Below are 17,355 nucleotides of genomic sequence, written 5' to 3'. Positions count from 1 at the left end.
CCCAAGATGCAGCCAAAGGTGATTCCCTGCCACTCCTACATCTGCAGGTTTAAATCTCCAGATCTCGGGCTCAGAGAGCAATTGGCACGCGTGGCTCTGCTGACAGGCCACCGTCTCCCACACCACTGTCCGCGCCTGAGCCCACTCTCCTACCTGACCGAGCCTTTTCGCCTCTAGGCTTTGCGTCTGCGGTGCCCTGCTGCCCTCACCCCACCTCCGCCCCCACCTGGTGACCTTTCACTTATTGCTGGCAGGGTGAGATGGCCCCCCTCCCTCCCCCCCCCCCCCCCCAGTACTTGGTGCAGTGCTCATTACACCAAGGATGCCACTCTGGGAGTACTTCTGCACAGAGCCTAGAACTCCCTGAGAGTGCCAGGCACATCTAAATCATCTCTGGACGCCCTGACCTGGCAGATACAGGCACTCAGGGGGTCAGCTGCTGACCCAGAGGTTACAAATCATTCTCCCAACCAGACGGCCATAGCAGCAGCAGCAGCTCTCACTCAGCACGCACAGGCCGCCAGGCCCTCCACATCCTGGACTCTGACTCCAGTCCCACACCCCAGCCGCGTGATTACACACCAAGAGGGAAAAAAGTCTCCTGGGGCGGGGGGAAGCGGCGTACAAACATCAATGCACGATCATAACCGTATATAGTCAGCTCTACACACAGATGGTATCGGACAAGAACACGAGGACGCGAAAGCTGTTGACCTGTTGCGGTGGCGAGCTATTGGCGGGATTGTTTTCTGTCTTTTCTATCGACTTCTCTGAGTGTTTCTGTGCGATTATTACACTTGTGGAAGATGGATAAGTAAACAGACCTTTTCAACTCTGCGTGACGAGCGCCGTGACTCTGGTCGGTCCAAGGGTGGGGGGGTGGTGGGACCCAGTCAGGCTGCCAGGAAGGCCGGGGAAGGGGTGCAGAAGGATGGACTAGAGCGCTCGGGACAGGCAAGGGAAGACGTTCTCCAGGTGGGAGGAAGCAAGAGCGCAGGGGACACGGGTTCGTGCCCCGGTCCGGGAAGATCCCACATGCCGCGGAGCGGCTGGGCCCGTGAGCCACGGCCGCTGAGCCTGCGTGTCCGGAGCCTGTGCTCCGCAACGGGAGAGGCCACAACAGTGAGAGGCCCTCGTACCGCAAAAAAAAAAAAAACCAAAAAAAAAAACCCCAAAAAAACCAAACCAAAACAAAGACCCCAGACCAAGCAGCTGGGAGGCTGGCACCATGGCTACCTACTTCCCACACACAAGGAGTGCCAGCCGGGTGCCAGCCCTCACTGCCGGCTCGTCTATTTCCAGCTGCATGTGGCTGTGATGAGGCAGATCCAGGGAGGGGGCTGGAGCAGGCGAGGCGTGGGGGTGGCGAACGGCCACTATAAACAGCCAGTCGGCGCTGGGAAAGCATGGTCGCTGCGGCATCTGTGCAGAGGCAGCCAGGCCCAGCAAACGTCCAGGGTGACCCCACCACCAGCCAGGGCACAGACTGCTCCAAAGTAAGCAAGGTTACTGGCAGAGGAAGAACCGTACTGGACACGCTGGGACACGCTTATTCGTTGACAATGCCCCTTTTTAGGCACACGGTTCAGTTCTGGTTTGGGGCATATGTTTTGGTGGTGAAGTATTTTTAAAGAGGCTTCACAAGACACTTATCTTCTGTTTATTTCTCTGAGTTCTGACCCGGCCCTTGGCATATGAACTGCAAACAAAGATGAAGGAACGTGTCTGCTCGCCTGGCCTGTCCTCTGCAACTGGGTGTTTTTCTTTGCTGTTTATGGACTTGGCATTCTCTGCCCTGGGACAGAGCAGGACTTCTTCCCCAGGTCACCAAACTGAGACCTATTCAAAGGTGAGGCTGCCACAGGGCGACCGACGGCAGATGTCAACACGGTCCTACCAGTGGGAGGGGCCGCCTCGTATCGTGATGTGGTCTCTGACCTGAACATGCAACTAAAGGGAGAGCAGGAAGGGGAGGCTCCTGACGCCCGCTGGGTGCCTCCCTGCCGCCACACGGACCGATGCCTGCAGCTCCCTCCCAGGAACACCATCACTCCTCTTTTCGGGGTAAGAACGGTGAAGTGCCGGCCCCGAAGCACGGCTAGGAAGGGAGCTGGGAGCCAAGGCTGTCGCGTCTGCTTCCAAGTCCCGGCTCCCCCCTCATCTACAGCAGAGGCTAGAAGGAGCTGGGCCTGGACGTGAGGACAGGGACAGGGGAGTCCTAAGCTCAGCCAGCCACGGGGGGCTGCAGTCACGCGGGCTGCTAAGAGCCCCCCACCGCCCACCCCTGCTACTGCCACGCAGATCTCAGAAGTTTTGAGAGCGCTGAAGCTCTGCCCCCGTGCCGGGCTTGTGCACGCCCCACTGTCAAACTGCGCTCTCCTGGAGAGTCAGAATCCAACCTCCTGCCCACTTCACCGGCCAACCGCCCATCCCTCCATCACACCAAGCAGCCTACACTGGGCCCAGGAACGCAGGGCTAAGTCACTCTGGAGCAGGGCTCTCCGGGACCTCCCGGGGCAGGAGAGACCCGCCCCCGGTGTCCTGGGACAAGCCAGGAGCTCAGTGCTGAGGCAGAGGGCAGCCTGAGGGGGCTGCAGGCCCCCAGGGGAAGGGTAGGCAACTCAGGGAAAGCTTTCTGGAGGGGCTGATGCCCAAGCTGAGTTGTGACGGGTAGGCGTCAGCCAACGAAAGCATTAATGAAGAGCACAGGGAAGGGTGATTCGGGCAGAAGGAAGAGCAGGTGTAAGGATACGCCACAGCAGGAAAGCGGGGTACCATTTAGGGAAATGCAAGCTGTCTGCCATGCTGGAGATTACAGTTCTGAGAAAGAAGGAGACAGGGACTGCAGCTGGTAGGGGCGAGGAGCTTGGCCATTGTCCCTGAGGACACTCCAGGCCACCAAGTCATCGAATCACAAGATGTTGGAGGGAGGAGGGCTCTGACACAGCAGCCAGGCCAAACAGGGGTTCCAAACACTGCTCCTGGCCCCAGGGGCCTTGCGGAGGTGGGGAGGGGCTCCATGGAGAGCAGGGCTCTCATCCCTGCCAGTCCTGCCTCCCATTTCAGCTAGAGTAATGTGACCACTGAATGATTCTGCTTGAAACAAACGGAAACAAAACCCCATGAAATCTCAAAACCATTGGTCAAATCGCATCCCTTATTTCACAGATGATGGGGAAACTGAGGCACGGAGAGGCAGGGAGTTTCCCAAGGTCCCCTGGCAAGTCCATGGCCCGAAGAGCCTGGTTCCTGGCCCACTGCCCTCTTCCCCCAGCACTCGCCTGCCCCCGCTGCTCTGCCCCACCCCTTCCCCCTGGCCCCCCCGGTCCTGAGCTGGCTGCAGGCATGAGGCTGGAGGAGGCCACTCCACCCCCCAAAACAAAACCTGGGTCTCAATCCATCCACCTCCCTCCCTGCTCCGCGATCTCCCTGGCTCTGTCGCGACTTGGGGAAAGAAGGGAGCCCATTTATAAAGATGCATACTGTTGTCCCGTGTGTTTCTCTTCTTCAAGCCAAAGAATTTCCATCAGATTAACAGTTGTAAAAAGCTGGGAGGAGAAGCAAGTCTGAATCCAACTTGTCCTCGGACAGCAAATCCCTCCAACCAAGCGTGTTTAGACCACCTGAATGTGGGCCAGACTAGGGAAAAGCAGGGATGGGAGGGCGTAAATAGAACAGGAAGAAACCTCTCCAGTTTACCTTGAGAAACACTGGTGTTTGTGGAGTACGTACATGACTGTCTGAAGCTGTTTAGTTTTACATTAAAATGTTCAGCATTTTTTCCAGCAAGAAATGCATTTGAGCTGTTGAAGTATAAAGACAAATAAACAGAGGCAACTCGAGCCTCCGTTAGGGGTTCAAGGGAGCAACACATTGTCTCCAGCTGTCCTCCAGGATGAGAGAGGGCGCCTTCAAAAGGGCTGGAGCGCGGCCCTTTCATCCTGCCGGGGACCAGCCCGGCGGCAGGGAGAGCTGTGACCGCTGCGCCGCCGACGCGGAGCATCTGGGCCTCTGCGGTGCTTCCCTCCCACGTGTGCAGCCCTGCCCCTGGGCCCTGCTGCCGCCTCCCAGGCTCCTCTCCTCCTCTCCTCCCTCTGCCTGCTGCCCTGTGGTGTCACCTGCACATCTGATCCTACCAGACAGGGATCATGTTCATTTTGTAGAAAACAAAACTGAGACTGAGAAAGAGGGGGCAAGGGTCCAAGGTCACAAAATGACTATGCGGCAGAGCTGGGATTGGAAGCCCTGATGCCACGTGACCCGTGCCGATGGACGAGCACAGGAGCCAGTGCAGGGGGAAGGAGAGGGTGGTGAGCACCGTGTGGAACACAAGGAACAGTCCCCTGAGCTTCACCCCCAGCTCGGGGACGAGGCTCGCCCCCCTGCCTCTCCGCCAGCTCAGAAAGGACATCCGTTTTCTTTAAAAAGTATTCTGACTTTGCACACCAGGAATGAGTGATACTTAGGTAATTCACATCTGCTGAGCCCTCGTCGTGTGCCAGGCACGTACCTTGCAAAGCTTATCTCATCTGGTCTCTGCGTCACCCCCGTCAAATAAGCACTGCTGTTAGCCACGCCGTACGGATGAGGACACAGAGGCCCACAGACGTGACGTTACCTGCTCACAGTCACACAGTTAAGTGATGGATCCAGGATTCAAAGCTGGGGAGGCCGAGTCCCGATGCTTCCTGAGGGCCGGGACTACTTCATCCATCTCCCGGCTGCGAGCTCCCAGCCCAGGACGTGGCACCGGGCAGGTGCTCGTGGAATCTTATGAAACGAATGAACGTTAAGAGCTCTGGATTTTGACACTGTTTAGAAGCTCTAGGCTCTCACGTTCTCCCCGAACCCCAGACCTGACGACCCCACTTGTATACCTTTTCCATTCAGATGGCTACTGATTATCTCAAATTGAACTTGGCCAAACAGACTCTCAGCCCACCCCGCTCCCCGTCCCAGAATCTGTCCTACCCCCCAGTCTTCCCCATCTCAGCCGTAGCAGCACAGCTACACAGTAACTCCGAGCAAAAAACTAGCAGTCCAGGGCTTCCCTGGTGTCGCAGTGGTTGAGAGTCCGCCTGCCGATGCAGGGGACACGGTTTCGTGCCCCGGTCCGGGAGGATCCCACGTGCCGTGGAGCGGCTGGACCCATGAGCCGTGGCCACTGAGCCTGCGCGTCCGGAGCCTGTGCTCCGCAACGGGAGAGGCCACAACAGTGAGAGGCCCGCGTACCGCAAAAACAAAGCAAAACAAAACAAACGAACAAAAAACTAGTAGTCCGTCTCGATTCCTCTTCTCCCCTCACTTCTTACATCTAGTCCATCGTCAATTCATTTTGGCCCTGTTTTCAAAACATACATGAATTCCACCGCTTCTCATTACTGCCACCACTGTCACCTGGCCAACCAACATCTCTGACCCAAATCGCCACAGGGGTCTCTGCCTCTTATTCCAGGTAATACATTCTCTACTGAGCAGCCAGAAAGCAAATCTCTTAATTAAAATGTCAATCCCTGGTTAAAATGTCCCGTGGTTTCCCAACTAATTTAGAATAAAATCCCAACTCCCTTCTAGGGTCTACAAGGCTGCACATGACTGGGCCCTGCCTGCTCCCGACCTCGTCTCCAGACCCTCTCCCTCCTGCCAGATCCTCCAGGCACAGTGACCTGTGCCCAAACTCGCGCAGCTTGTCCCCACCTCGGGCCACCGCCTTTGTCCTCCCTTCTGCCTGGAGGGAAGGTCTTCCCTAGATCTTCACAGGGCAGCTTCCTCCTCCTCTCTGAGGCTCCCTTCCCCAAGTGCCCGCCCCCCAAGAACGTGGATGGACCTTTGTAACTGCCTTGACAGGTAGAGCTGGGTGAAAGTGACTTCTGAGACTAGACTGGAAAGCTTCCACGCACTTGCGTCTTATTCTCTTGGGACCCAGCGGCCAGGCCGTGAGGAAGCCCACAGCAGCCCATGTGGAAGGACCAACCGTTAGGCGTCAGCAGAGAAGCCTCCAGATGAGTCCAGCCCCATCAAGTCATCTCTGGCCTCACGTCTTCCCAGCTGAGGCCCCAAACACCATGCAGCTCAGACAGCCGTCCCTGCTGCGTCCTGTCTGAATCCCCCACCCACGGAATCTGCAAGCAGAGTCAAGGGGTGTTTTATGCCACTAAGTGTGGGGTGGTTTTTATGCAGCAACAGTAACAGGAACGCCACCCTCTCCAACACTGTCATCCTGCCCCCATCACTTCCCACCACCTTATTGTATTATTTTTCACTGGGGTTGACCTGACTGAGCTTACTTTACTGAGTTGTGAGTTTACTTGTGCTCTGTCTCCCCCCCTCCCTAGTGCGGGTGCTTGGTTGCTTTCGGTCACCACTCACTGTGTCTTCAGCACTTAAAACCAGGTCTGGCACACAGCAGGTGCTCAGAACAACTTCTTTGAATAAACAAATGGATGAATACTAGGTTGGAGGCTCGTGTCACTGCGGATACAGCCCTTTCTACCTGTCATTTAGAAGCGTGAACATTTCTGTGTTTCTCGCGAGCCTGGGAGCCCTGCGACACGTGCCCCATCTGATTCGCCTGGATCTCTGCTATGTACCCAGCACAGAAGTGTGGCGAGCTTGAGGACCCTCTTCAGACTCATTCATTCATTCATTCTACAAATGTTTATTATGTGCCTGTGATATGCCAGACGCCACACTAGGTTCAGAGGAGGAAGACGAGATAAACAAGATAGCTTCTGCCTGCAGGAGAAGAAGGGAGGACCCCAGCGCAGAGCCACAGTGCAGGTGTGTGCCACGTGGTCACAGAAGACCCTGGAGCAAAGGGAGATGGAGGTTGGGTCTCGAATGACAAGTAGGACCTACCAGGTCATGCTGGGGGAGGGGTCTCAGGGAGCAGCCCTGAACAGCAGGGAAGGGTAGGAGGACCGTGTGGATTTAAGGAAGGCCGGGCCAGAGGGTACAGGTGGGCAAGGATGAGAGGTGAGGAGAGGAGGCTGGCAGCAAGCACCCTGGCCTGAGGGCTTCGTGAGCCGGCGGGCAGAAGAACCGGGTGCTCCCGTGAAAGTGATGGGAGCCACACGAGCGGGTTCGGTAATAACAGGGCTCCGCTTGTTCACACGGGGTGAGACAATGCCCCAAAGAAGCTCAAGGGTGACACAAGGCTCCTGCGTGGGCGGCAAGATCCTGCCTTGGCCTGGGAGGCAGGACAGATCTGGGGGAAGTCTCTGGAGCAGGGGCCGCCCTCACGCCCTCCAGCACGCCACCCACCAGGCTGGCTTGGCAGACGCCAGGGTTTCTCAGTGACTCTCAAACTCAGAGCAGGGCATATCTAACCCCCAGTGAAGGAAGCCCCTCCCTGATCCGGACCAGCCTCCCAGAGCTGGTTCTGTTCCGGGTGCCATGAGGCAAGGGGCGGGCAGTGGCTTACAGGCTTGAACTGGCAAATGCACAGACCTGGGCTCTGGTCCCAGCCCTACCACTTACTGGCTGTGTGACCTACACAGGTCACTTTCCCTCTCTGAGCCTCAGTTTCCTCATTTGTAAAGAGGGGATACTAATGGCTTCTGCCTATGGATGCTGTGAGAACTGAACGACAGAACGTGAGCACGACATCCTGGGCGACTCCAGGTGCACGGCAGAGGTGCGGCCAAAGTTCCTCATCTCACCTAAGAGAAGCTGACTACCTAGCACAAGGCCGGGCATACGGTAGGTGCTCCGTAAGTGTTAACGGGAATGTAGCGATCCGGTTAACAAAACAACTGTTCTGTTGAACCTGGCTCCAGATGACTCCTCTTCATCAGGGGAAAAAGTGCTGAGAAGCAAGTCCGAAATTCAGACTGTGGGCAACTTGAGAACCGTATTTTTCAGTAAGTCAAGATAAAGACTGGGGTCGCAGAAAACATCTGGCTAAGTGAACAAATGGCTTTAGGGAGAAAGGAGCCTTGCTTTGTGGAGTCGGGAAAAAATTACCCACTGCTGGCTTTAATTTAAGATGAAAAAAATCTTATTCTATTAGCCTAAATATTGCTCTTATGTCCAATTGCATGGAGTTTGGAATAATATTTTTCAAACAGAACTACTGCTATTTCAAGTAATTACAATGCTAAAAGCAGTCATTTGGGGTTGAGCAAGGATCTCATCATGGTTTCAATTCCCCCTGGTGTCATTTTCTGTTATATTTGAGAAATTCCTCAATAAAGATGTCAAATAGAAACAGGGTTTTACTCCCCAGAGGACAGATTTGGCCACCCTCCAGGACACAGTCCCAGGCAAGCCATCTCCACAAGAAAATAACCTCATTTGCTCAAAAAAAGAGAAAAGGTTCAACTGTGGAAACCCAGGCAAGAAAATAACCCTTCAGCCATCAGCCTCATGCCTCCTAGTTAGCTCAGAATGCTTTTCAGACCGTGCTGACCAGGCTCGGTTCCAGCCACCATCCCGAAGGAATTCAGCGGTGGTTGAGAGCGGAATGTTACAACCGGACGAGACTTTTGACCCAGACTTGGAGACAAAACAACAGGAGACGCAAACAGGCCTAACTGTCCCTGACGGGTGATGGGTTGTGGAGTGGGGCTCAGAGTGACTGACCAGAGATGGTCAGGACCGCGCAAAGCAGCGAGAATGCAGAACACAGAACCTTCCAACCACTCAGTCAGCTTCTCACCCCTACCAAACACCCACTGAGGGCAGGCCCTGTGCTGGAAGCTTCATCAGGCAGCGTGAACACAATTCCTACTGAGATGGAGCAGGCAGTTAAATGACCAACAGGTTGTGAGCAACAGGGAATGGTGGGGAGTGCAGCAATCGGGAACGTACACACACCCTCCAAAGGGGGCAGCTGTGGTGCGGCTCCTGCCGGTTGCTGCTGGTTCCACACTGAGACGTGGGCAAGAGGTGCCCCTGCTCTTGGCTCAATGCCTTGAGGGTCCCTGTGCTGCCCTTCCTGTGGCTACAGCCCTTCCAATACAGTAAGGAGTCCACAGGGGGTCATGGCACCTGGAACACATACCCATCCTTCTAGACCACATTCTGGGTGTTTGAGACCCCCAAATTCCCTGTCCAAATGGCCCAAGCCTGTCTCTTCTCAGAGGGACAAAAAACAGGACCAAGCCAAAGGGAAGATGGTCTGGGGGCAAATGGTCAGAGCTTACACATTCAGGTTAGGGTGTCCTCAGGCTCCCTGTGGTGCAGGATGGAGCCAGGGGTGAGAAGAAGGGGCAGAGAGCAGGCACTGCCCATGCTACCACTTTCTGGCACAAAACCCCAAGGAGTTCTAGGTTTCTAAATTCCAGTCTAGCCTTCCAAGGCATTAGGAACACTTGTCAAGGTAGAAAAGATTGAACATATTCTAGTTTGAAGCTTCGTGATGACTTCCACACTTGACCACATGGGATATGCACCCCTGCCCAAGTCCCACAAGGTCAGGGGCCGGGTGACTATGGCCAAGCAGGAACAGTGCTGGAAATATTGATTTTTATGTGACACCCCTTGATTCATAAATGTTGACAAATAATTCAGTCACCACCACCATCGTCACGGTCATATCATCAACACGGCGGGGAGAGACCAAACACGTTTACAGGCTGGAGGAGGGCTGTGGGCTGCTGGCTTGAAACCTCTGCAATACCCAGCACCCGCGGAGAATTTCACATCAGTACGTTCAGCTCTCCAGGTCTACTTTCATATTTAATTGTCACAGTGACACCGAGACAGGCATTTCTGACCCACTCTGCAGTTAGGGGCACTGACACATGGAGAGTCAGAAACTGGTCTCCAACATAGAACTCATGAGTGGTGGTGACAGAATTTGGATCACATCTTCCAACTGCAAGTCCAGCTTCCTCGTACAGTGTTACTTCTTTCAGCCAGTGTCTATAAGCCTCCATGATCCTGACACTGTGCTGGGTACTTTTTCAGCGTTTCATGGGTAAGGGAGTTGCGGCTCTGAGAGCTTACGCGGTCAGGCGGGGCTGGAGCCAGTGGGAGCCAAGGTCTGTCTTCTCTAGAGCCGGAGTTTTGTCTTGAGAAGGAAAAAGCCCAAACATAAGGAGGTCTGTCGGGAAGCGTCTGCCCCAGCTAAAAGCAGAGAAGCAACAGAGAGAGCCTTTTGTCGGCTGCCGTATGTGTGAGTTAGAGCCGTAGGAAGTTGCAATCTGTGCTCGGAGGCGGGGGTGGGTGGAGTCTTACCCAGTTCCTTAAATTGATGAGTGTAAAAAGCATCCACCGTGAAAATCCTGTTGAAACAAAGACCTGCACAGACTCCATTAGTCTGGAGGCATTGGGTACACCTGCCGTAGCCAAGAACAAGGGTGATGGGCTTCCCTGGTGGCACAGTGGTTGAGCGTCCGCCTGCCGATGCAGGGGACGCGGGTTCGTGCCCCGGTCAGGGAAGATCCCACGTGCTGCGGAGCGGCTGGGCCCGTGAGCCATGGCCGCTGAGCCTGCGCGTCCGGAGCCTGTGCTCCGCGACGGGAGAGGCCACAGCAGTGAGAGGCCTGTGTACCGGAAAAAAAAAAAAAAAAAAAAAGAACAAGGGTGTTTACAAACAGGTGACCACCCAGGGGCTGCAGACGGCAGGCCGGGCCCCCACGAGGCCTCGGGGGCGTCGGACCAGCCCACCGCAATACATCTGGTCTGCAAGCCGATGACCAGCCGGATGCCCATCACGTCTGTGTGCTCGGTGCCAGGCACTCTCAAGATGCTTGCCATCCACGATCCCACTCAGTCCTCGCAAGAGCCGTGCCAGACAGAGGACTGCGAATTCTGTCTTACAGGTGATGAAACTGAGGCCTGGAGGCGAGTATCACCTCCAGGCCAAAGGTCACACAGCTGATAACTGGCAGAACCAGGATCTGAGCCCAGAACTGGCAGTTCCCAAGGTCCGTCTTCCTGACCACTGGGGATATTGCCTGCTGCTCCACAGAGACCGTCAGCTCTGCTTTCACGGACTAGTCAGTTTCTGGAATGTGCTCTATCATCTGAAAAAAGGGCCGAGCGACTGGTAAAGTTAAATGCTTATGCTCTTGGGAGGATTAAAGGGGAGAAAACTTGAACAGCACTGAACCTGGCGTCCGGCACAATGAACGCTGTACAGCCTCGGTTCTCCGCGATCTCACCAAAGGCTCTGCCTGCCTCGGCAGCCCCACCTCCCGCTCTTCCTCCCAGCACCCCCCCACCCCAACCCCCCCCAGCCCAGCCCCAAGGAGCCACCCACAGCATTCCACGCAGGCTCTGCCCTCGACCCAGTAAACTGCTCGCCTACCTTTGGAGATCCTGTTCGATGCAGTCCCCCCGAGGAGTCAGGCCCCACCACCCCCCAACCCCATGCAGGGGTAGCTCTTTGCAGACCCCTCTGGGCTTTAACAGTCCAGACCTCCGTTGTGGCACTTATTTGGGGGTGTAATTACATGTTTATGGATCTGTTTCCCATAACAAGCTCATCTGAGATCCAATATGCCTTCAACAGGAACAGGCAGAGGAACTGAAGATGAATACACCACTAAGTCTGGATGTTTCGGAGCACTTGGGATGTCCAGCTTCCCATGCCGCACACCAGAAAGCCAACTTCCCATGCCGCACACCAGAAAGCCAGCTTCCCATGCCACACACCAGAAAGCCAACTTCCCATGCCGCACACCAGAAAGCCAGCTTCCCATGCCACACACCAGAAAGCCAACTTCCCATGCCGCACACCAGAAAGCCAGCTTCCCATGCCGCACACCAGAAAGCCAGCTTCCCATGCCACACACCAGAAAGCCAGCTGCCGCAATGGGAGCTTTACTGAGCCCTTCCAGGAAGCACTGCATCGAAAGCCATAAAAAAGTCCAAATGATCCTTTTGACCCAGTAGTTCCAGGAAGACTTGCTAAGGAAACAGTTGGGGAAACAAGAAAAGAAATTTTATGCCCAGAATCACCTGTGGATTCTGACGGTAAAAACAAATGAAATAAGCAAGGAATTTCAACGTCCAACCACGAAAGGGTGGCTGAGTCACCTACAGTAACACTAATGTTTGTCTGTTGACTATTTATACTCGCCAAGGGCCAGCCACTTCACTGCACCATTGTGTCCTCACACACAACCTAGTGAGGCAGACAGCGTGTTACCCCTGCTGCAGGAACCGCTCTGAGGACTGAGGGCCCTGGGACGGCCACACTTCTCAGCCGTCACGGCAGGATCGCAATTTCTGCTCACGGCAGCGTTGTGAGACAGCTGCTCTTCACACCCTCCCTTTACCGACAAGTGACTGAGGCTCAGAGATGTCAAGAACGGGTTCACAGCCACACCACACTCCGGCCAAGTCCACGGTCTTACCCTCTAGGCTCCAGCCATCGTTCCCCAGGTCACTCAGCAGCCGGTAGCAGAAGAGGGCTTGGGGGACCGGGGCATCTGCTCTGGGACCACGTGGTTTCTACCAGGAGACGTTCTTCCTGCCACAGGCTGCAAACCACCTCTATGATGGCTTGAATTACATCCCTCCAAAGATGGCGAAGTCCTGACTCCCAGTGCCGGTGAAAGTAACCCCTTCCGGAGATAGGTTACTGGCAGATGACCAAGTTAAGATGAGGTCAGTAGGGTACACCCTAATCCAATATGACCGTGTCCTTAGAAAAAGGGGACATTTGGTCACAGAGACAGGCATGCAGAGAGCAAAGACAATGTGAAAACAGAGGGAGAATGTGATCTACAAGCAAAGGAAAGCCTGAGGCTACCAGAAGCTAGGAGAGACGCACGAAACAGGTCCTCCCTCAAAGCCCCCAGAAGGAACCAACGCTGTGGACACCACAACTTCAGATTTTAGCCTCTAGAACCATGACAGGATAAATTTCTGTAGCTTAAGCCCCTCAGTTACAGCAACCCCGGGTTGTTAGTCACTTATCAAACAATGAGGCAACTAGGAAAAGGGTGATAACAGGGGCCAGGTACCTGATCGCAACTACAGTGTAACCACACCTGGCTGCAGAGAGACGCCTGAAGGCAAACACAGCAGCGTAACCAAGATACTTTCCAGTTTTATCTTGTGCTTCTACGTTTTCCCAATTTTACCCAGAAAGTTTGCATTACTCATAAGTTTTACACAACTGTTTTTAAAATGTATGTATTTGAACCAGGAGAATCTGGAGGTGTGTAAGAATCCTTGTTATGGGCTGAACTGTGGTTTCCCCCAAATTCGTATGTTGAAGGTCTAAGCCCCAGTACCTCAGAATGTGACTGTATTTAAGATGGGACCTTTAAAGAGGTAATTACGTTGAAAATGAGTTGTTAGGGTAGCTTCTACTCCGATATGACTGGTGTCCTTACAGGAAGAGGAGATTAGGACAGAGAGAGAGAGACAGGCATCAGGTACGTGCACGCAGAGAGAAGACCATGTGAACACCCAGCGAGAAGGGGGCCAGCTGCGAGCCAGGGAGAGAAGCCTCAGAATAAAGAGAGACACATCAACACCGTGACCTCGGACTTCTAGCCTCCAGGACTGTGAGAAAATAAATTGTTGTTGTTGAAGCCCCTCAAGCTGTGCTCTTTTGTTACGGCAGCCGTAGCAAACTAAGACAAGGAACCAAAAGAGGGCAATCCTTCCCACGACCCCCCGCGCTGCCAGCTGGAGCTGAGAAACAGGCAGGGTGTGCCCAGCGGGCAGGGCACAGCTGCTTCACTCACCCAGGCAGTTGTGTCCATCGTGTGCCAGCATGAAGCCGTCAAAGCAGGTGCACCTGTAGTTCCCCGGGATATTGATGCACTCGTGGACACAGCCCCCGTTGTAGTAGTCATTCTCACACTCGTCGATGTCTGCAAAATGAGGTGCATGAGAGGTGTCAGAGGAAGAGCCCGGGGGTCCCCTCTCCCCCCACTGCTGAAGTCACCAGGACATGAGTGGTTAGGGGATGACTCAACAGGTGTTTACTAAAGTCCTTGCTGGGGGCGGGGGGCCCAAAGGTTACAGAGATGAAGACCCTGGCTCTGCCACGAGGTTGGCCACCGCCTTGGGGAGCAGGGCCACATGCCAGGCATGTTTGGGGTGATTTTCAGATCCCCCCTACAGAGAAGCAGGCGAGATTCCCACCCCTATCTTCCCCCTTTGAAGCCCTCTCAACACTAACAGCACGCAGGGACCCCGTCTAAAATCCCCCCAAACTGCCTCTTTTCAGGATATCTGAAAGCTTCCCAGAGGTGGAGACCTCATTACTTGTGAGGCAGGGGGTATGAGATAAATGAACTTTGCACACCACCAAATAATGTAGCCTCTGGAATGAGAGAAAAGTTCACATACTCCCCCCAGAGTTTCCTTCCAGATCAGCGTCTGAAGTCTGAATTTCTACCGCTCCAGTTTCCTTGTCACAACAAAGCCTTCTGTCTCGTAAACAATGGCCAATAGCCTTTGTAAAGGTCCCTCTTTTTCCTGTTTTAAGTCTCTCTCAACATTTCCCATCAGGGGTCAAAGAGCTATCAGTTCTGAAGTTCCAGAGAGATCTGAGAGACCCTGGAGAGCAACAGAAGCGAGTCTAGTTAACATTCAATGAGCTGTTCCTATGCCCAAGTCCCGGGGGGCGACACCGCGCGCCATCATCGACCCAGTCCCCATGCTAACTCTCAGACACAGGCACCATCGTCGTTCTTCCAATTTTACAAGGGCATCGAAGAAGCCGAGGCACAAGAAGGCCAAACCCTTGCCAGCGGTCACACACCTAGAAGGGCTGTAAGTGGGATTCGACCAGTGCAACCCCCCAAGGCAGCAGAAGGGAGGGGGTGTTCAATCTGCCCACCCAGACCTCCACAGGTTCTGCAGAGAAGCAGGAAAGGGGGCAGCCAGAAGTGTCCCACAGCGGAACCAGAAGTTCCCCAGTGGAACCGGAAGTGTTCCCACAGGCAAACCAGGAGCAGTACTGCCCCGTCTCAGCAGTACTAGAAGTGCTTTGCAAGAGGCTACCACGTGGGAAGAAGCAGTCTCTCCTCTACCTGGTCGAAGAGGGATTTTTGAGGCCAGGCTCCAGCTGTGAAAGCCAGGAAGGGGCCAGCCTGAAGAGAGGGAACTGAGAGCAGCCCTGGCCGTTCCTGCAAGTGCCTGAGGAGCTGGCACAGGGAGACATCCAGCTCCATGCTCTCTCCAAGCGGTCCAGAGGGCAGAGCTACTCACGGCAGGGGAAAGCCAAGGGGGCCAACTGATGTTCACGGGTAGGTATGTCCATCTGGAAGACAGGGCCTGTCTCAGGAGGTAGTGAGCTCCCTGACTCTGGAGGTGATCAAGCACTGTCTGGGACACTGCCAGCAGAGGGAATAACTTCATTGAAAACTGCAGCAGTGAAAGTGCTAGAATACAGGGTCTGAGTTGCACAGCCTCCTCCTGGTGCCCACCCACCCTGCCACGATGAGGGAAGACTAAGGTTGCCTGGATGCCCAAAGGTGCAGGATGCAGGGGGTTTCCTGCTGCAGAGGCCGTCAGTGTCAGCTGGGAAGCAGGCTCAATTCTGTAAGTCATTTGAATTGTTTTTAATCATTATACTTAATGCACTTAGACGTTTTAAATAACATTAAAGCAGGATGTAAGATTCTGTGTTTGAAAGGGCACATGGATTTATAAAGACAGATATTGATTACTTCCCAATCTCTGCAGCCCCGACCTTTTGCTAGAGCCTCAGATACACCAATCCAACCACCTCTCCCCCTAGATCATCCACGCTCACGCCAAAGGCAACACGGCCCAACTTTAACTCATCAATCTGCACTTCCCTGGGGTTCCCCATCCCAGTGAATACTGTTATCCTTCCACCTCTCCACTGACACCTATCAGCTACCAACACGTGAATTTTCTACACTCTTAACGTGGGTACAGTCTGCTGACTGGTCACCCATGTCCACTGCCTGTACGCGTGAGCATCATCTCTCATCCGATCCGAATCAGCAGCTCGCGAACTGCTGCCTCCCTCCTTTCCTTCATTCAAGCAGGTGACTCAAAAGAAGACGGCTTCTCTGGTGGCACAGTGGTTAAGAATCTGCCTACCAATGCAAGGGACAGGGGTTTGAGCCCTGGCCCGGGAAGATCCCACATGCCGTGCACCACAACTACTGAGCCTGAGCTCTAGAGCCCGCAAGCCACAACTACTGAGCCCACGTGCCACAACTACTGAAGCCTGCGCACCTAGAGCCCGTGCTCCGCAAAAAGAGAAGCCACAGCAATGAGAAGCCCGTGCTCCGCAACAAAGAGTAGCCCCTGCTCACCGCAACTAGAGAAAGCCCACGCACAGCAACGAAGACCCAACACAGCCAAAAAAAAAAAAAGATGGCCTGATTCCACCTGTCCGGGTGGAGCCTGAATAGTCTAACTCAGACAGTAGATGGCATAGCAACTGCTGCGGGTCCCAGGGTGGGCACATGACTTAGGCTGGATCAGTCAGACCGAGGGGAAGGACTTTTATTCCATGCTTGGGCAGAAGAATTCTCTCTCTCTCATGCTGTACCTCAGTATGCAGGTATCTACTCCTGAAACATATACCAGCTTATTTAATTTTCACAGCAACCCTCTGGAGTAGGTATTTTAACTCCATTTTATGGTTAAGCAAAGTAAAGGGCAGAGACGTAATTGCTCAAGGTCACATAGTAAGTGGTAGGGCAAGGATCAAAACAAGTGTCTTTCAGTTTACAAAGCCCATATCCTTTCTAGTAAGTTAGAATGCCCATGACATGCCAGGCATTGATAGGCAAAGCACTTTATATATGTTATTTCACTCTTGGCACATTTACCCTATGTACCAAGAAAGTGTAAGCTAATCATCAAAACGTCCATTCACAGCTTCATCCTTCCACTTGCGCCACATCCATACACACACACACTTGTGTGTGCACCTACCCATCAACCCAAATAGCCAGCCAGTCAGTCATGCATCCACTCATCCAAACATCCATCCACCCACCCACTATCGTCCATCTAGTCCAATAAGCTATTCATTCAGATACCCACCCCAACCATCCTTCCATTTGTCTATGCATGCTAAAATCTATCCATCTAAATATCCAGTCAGCTGACCACCCTTCCATTTATCCAATCACCTATCCCCCATCCACTTATCCAGTCAAACATCCACCATGCAAGCATGCATCCGTCCATCTAAATATTCAGCCAGACACCCATCCTTCCATTCACCTAAGCATCTATTTATCTAAATACTTATTCATCTAAATGTCTAACCATCTATCCATCTACTCATTGATCCAAACACCCACGCATCTATCCAAACACACACACACGCACACACACACACACGCACACACACACACACACACACACACACACGCACCCCTACCTGTTCATCCATCTATCCAGCTAAACATTCACCCATCCATCCAACCAAACACCTATTCATCCATC

General features: G+C 53.8%; 1 protein-coding gene across 2 annotated transcripts in view; it reads right to left on the bottom strand.

Annotated features, from left to right (window-relative positions):
* Positions 1-17,355, bottom strand: part of SCUBE1 (signal peptide, CUB domain and EGF like domain containing 1) — a 129,876-nt gene that overhangs the window by 94,297 nt on the left and 18,224 nt on the right. For both annotated transcript variants that reach the window (XM_065886745.1, XM_065886746.1), the window contains exon 3: positions 13,653-13,781. In XM_065886745.1, coding sequence (XP_065742817.1) covers positions 13,653-13,781 — 129 coding nt within the window. The remainder of the gene's footprint in view (positions 1-13,652; positions 13,782-17,355) is intronic.

Source organism: Phocoena phocoena, chromosome 11 (assembly GCF_963924675.1).
Source record: "Phocoena phocoena chromosome 11, mPhoPho1.1, whole genome shotgun sequence".
Lineage (NCBI taxonomy): Eukaryota > Metazoa > Chordata > Mammalia > Artiodactyla > Phocoenidae > Phocoena > Phocoena phocoena.
Note: the sequence above shows the minus strand (reverse complement) of the source record. Positions and strands in the feature narration are given on the sequence as shown.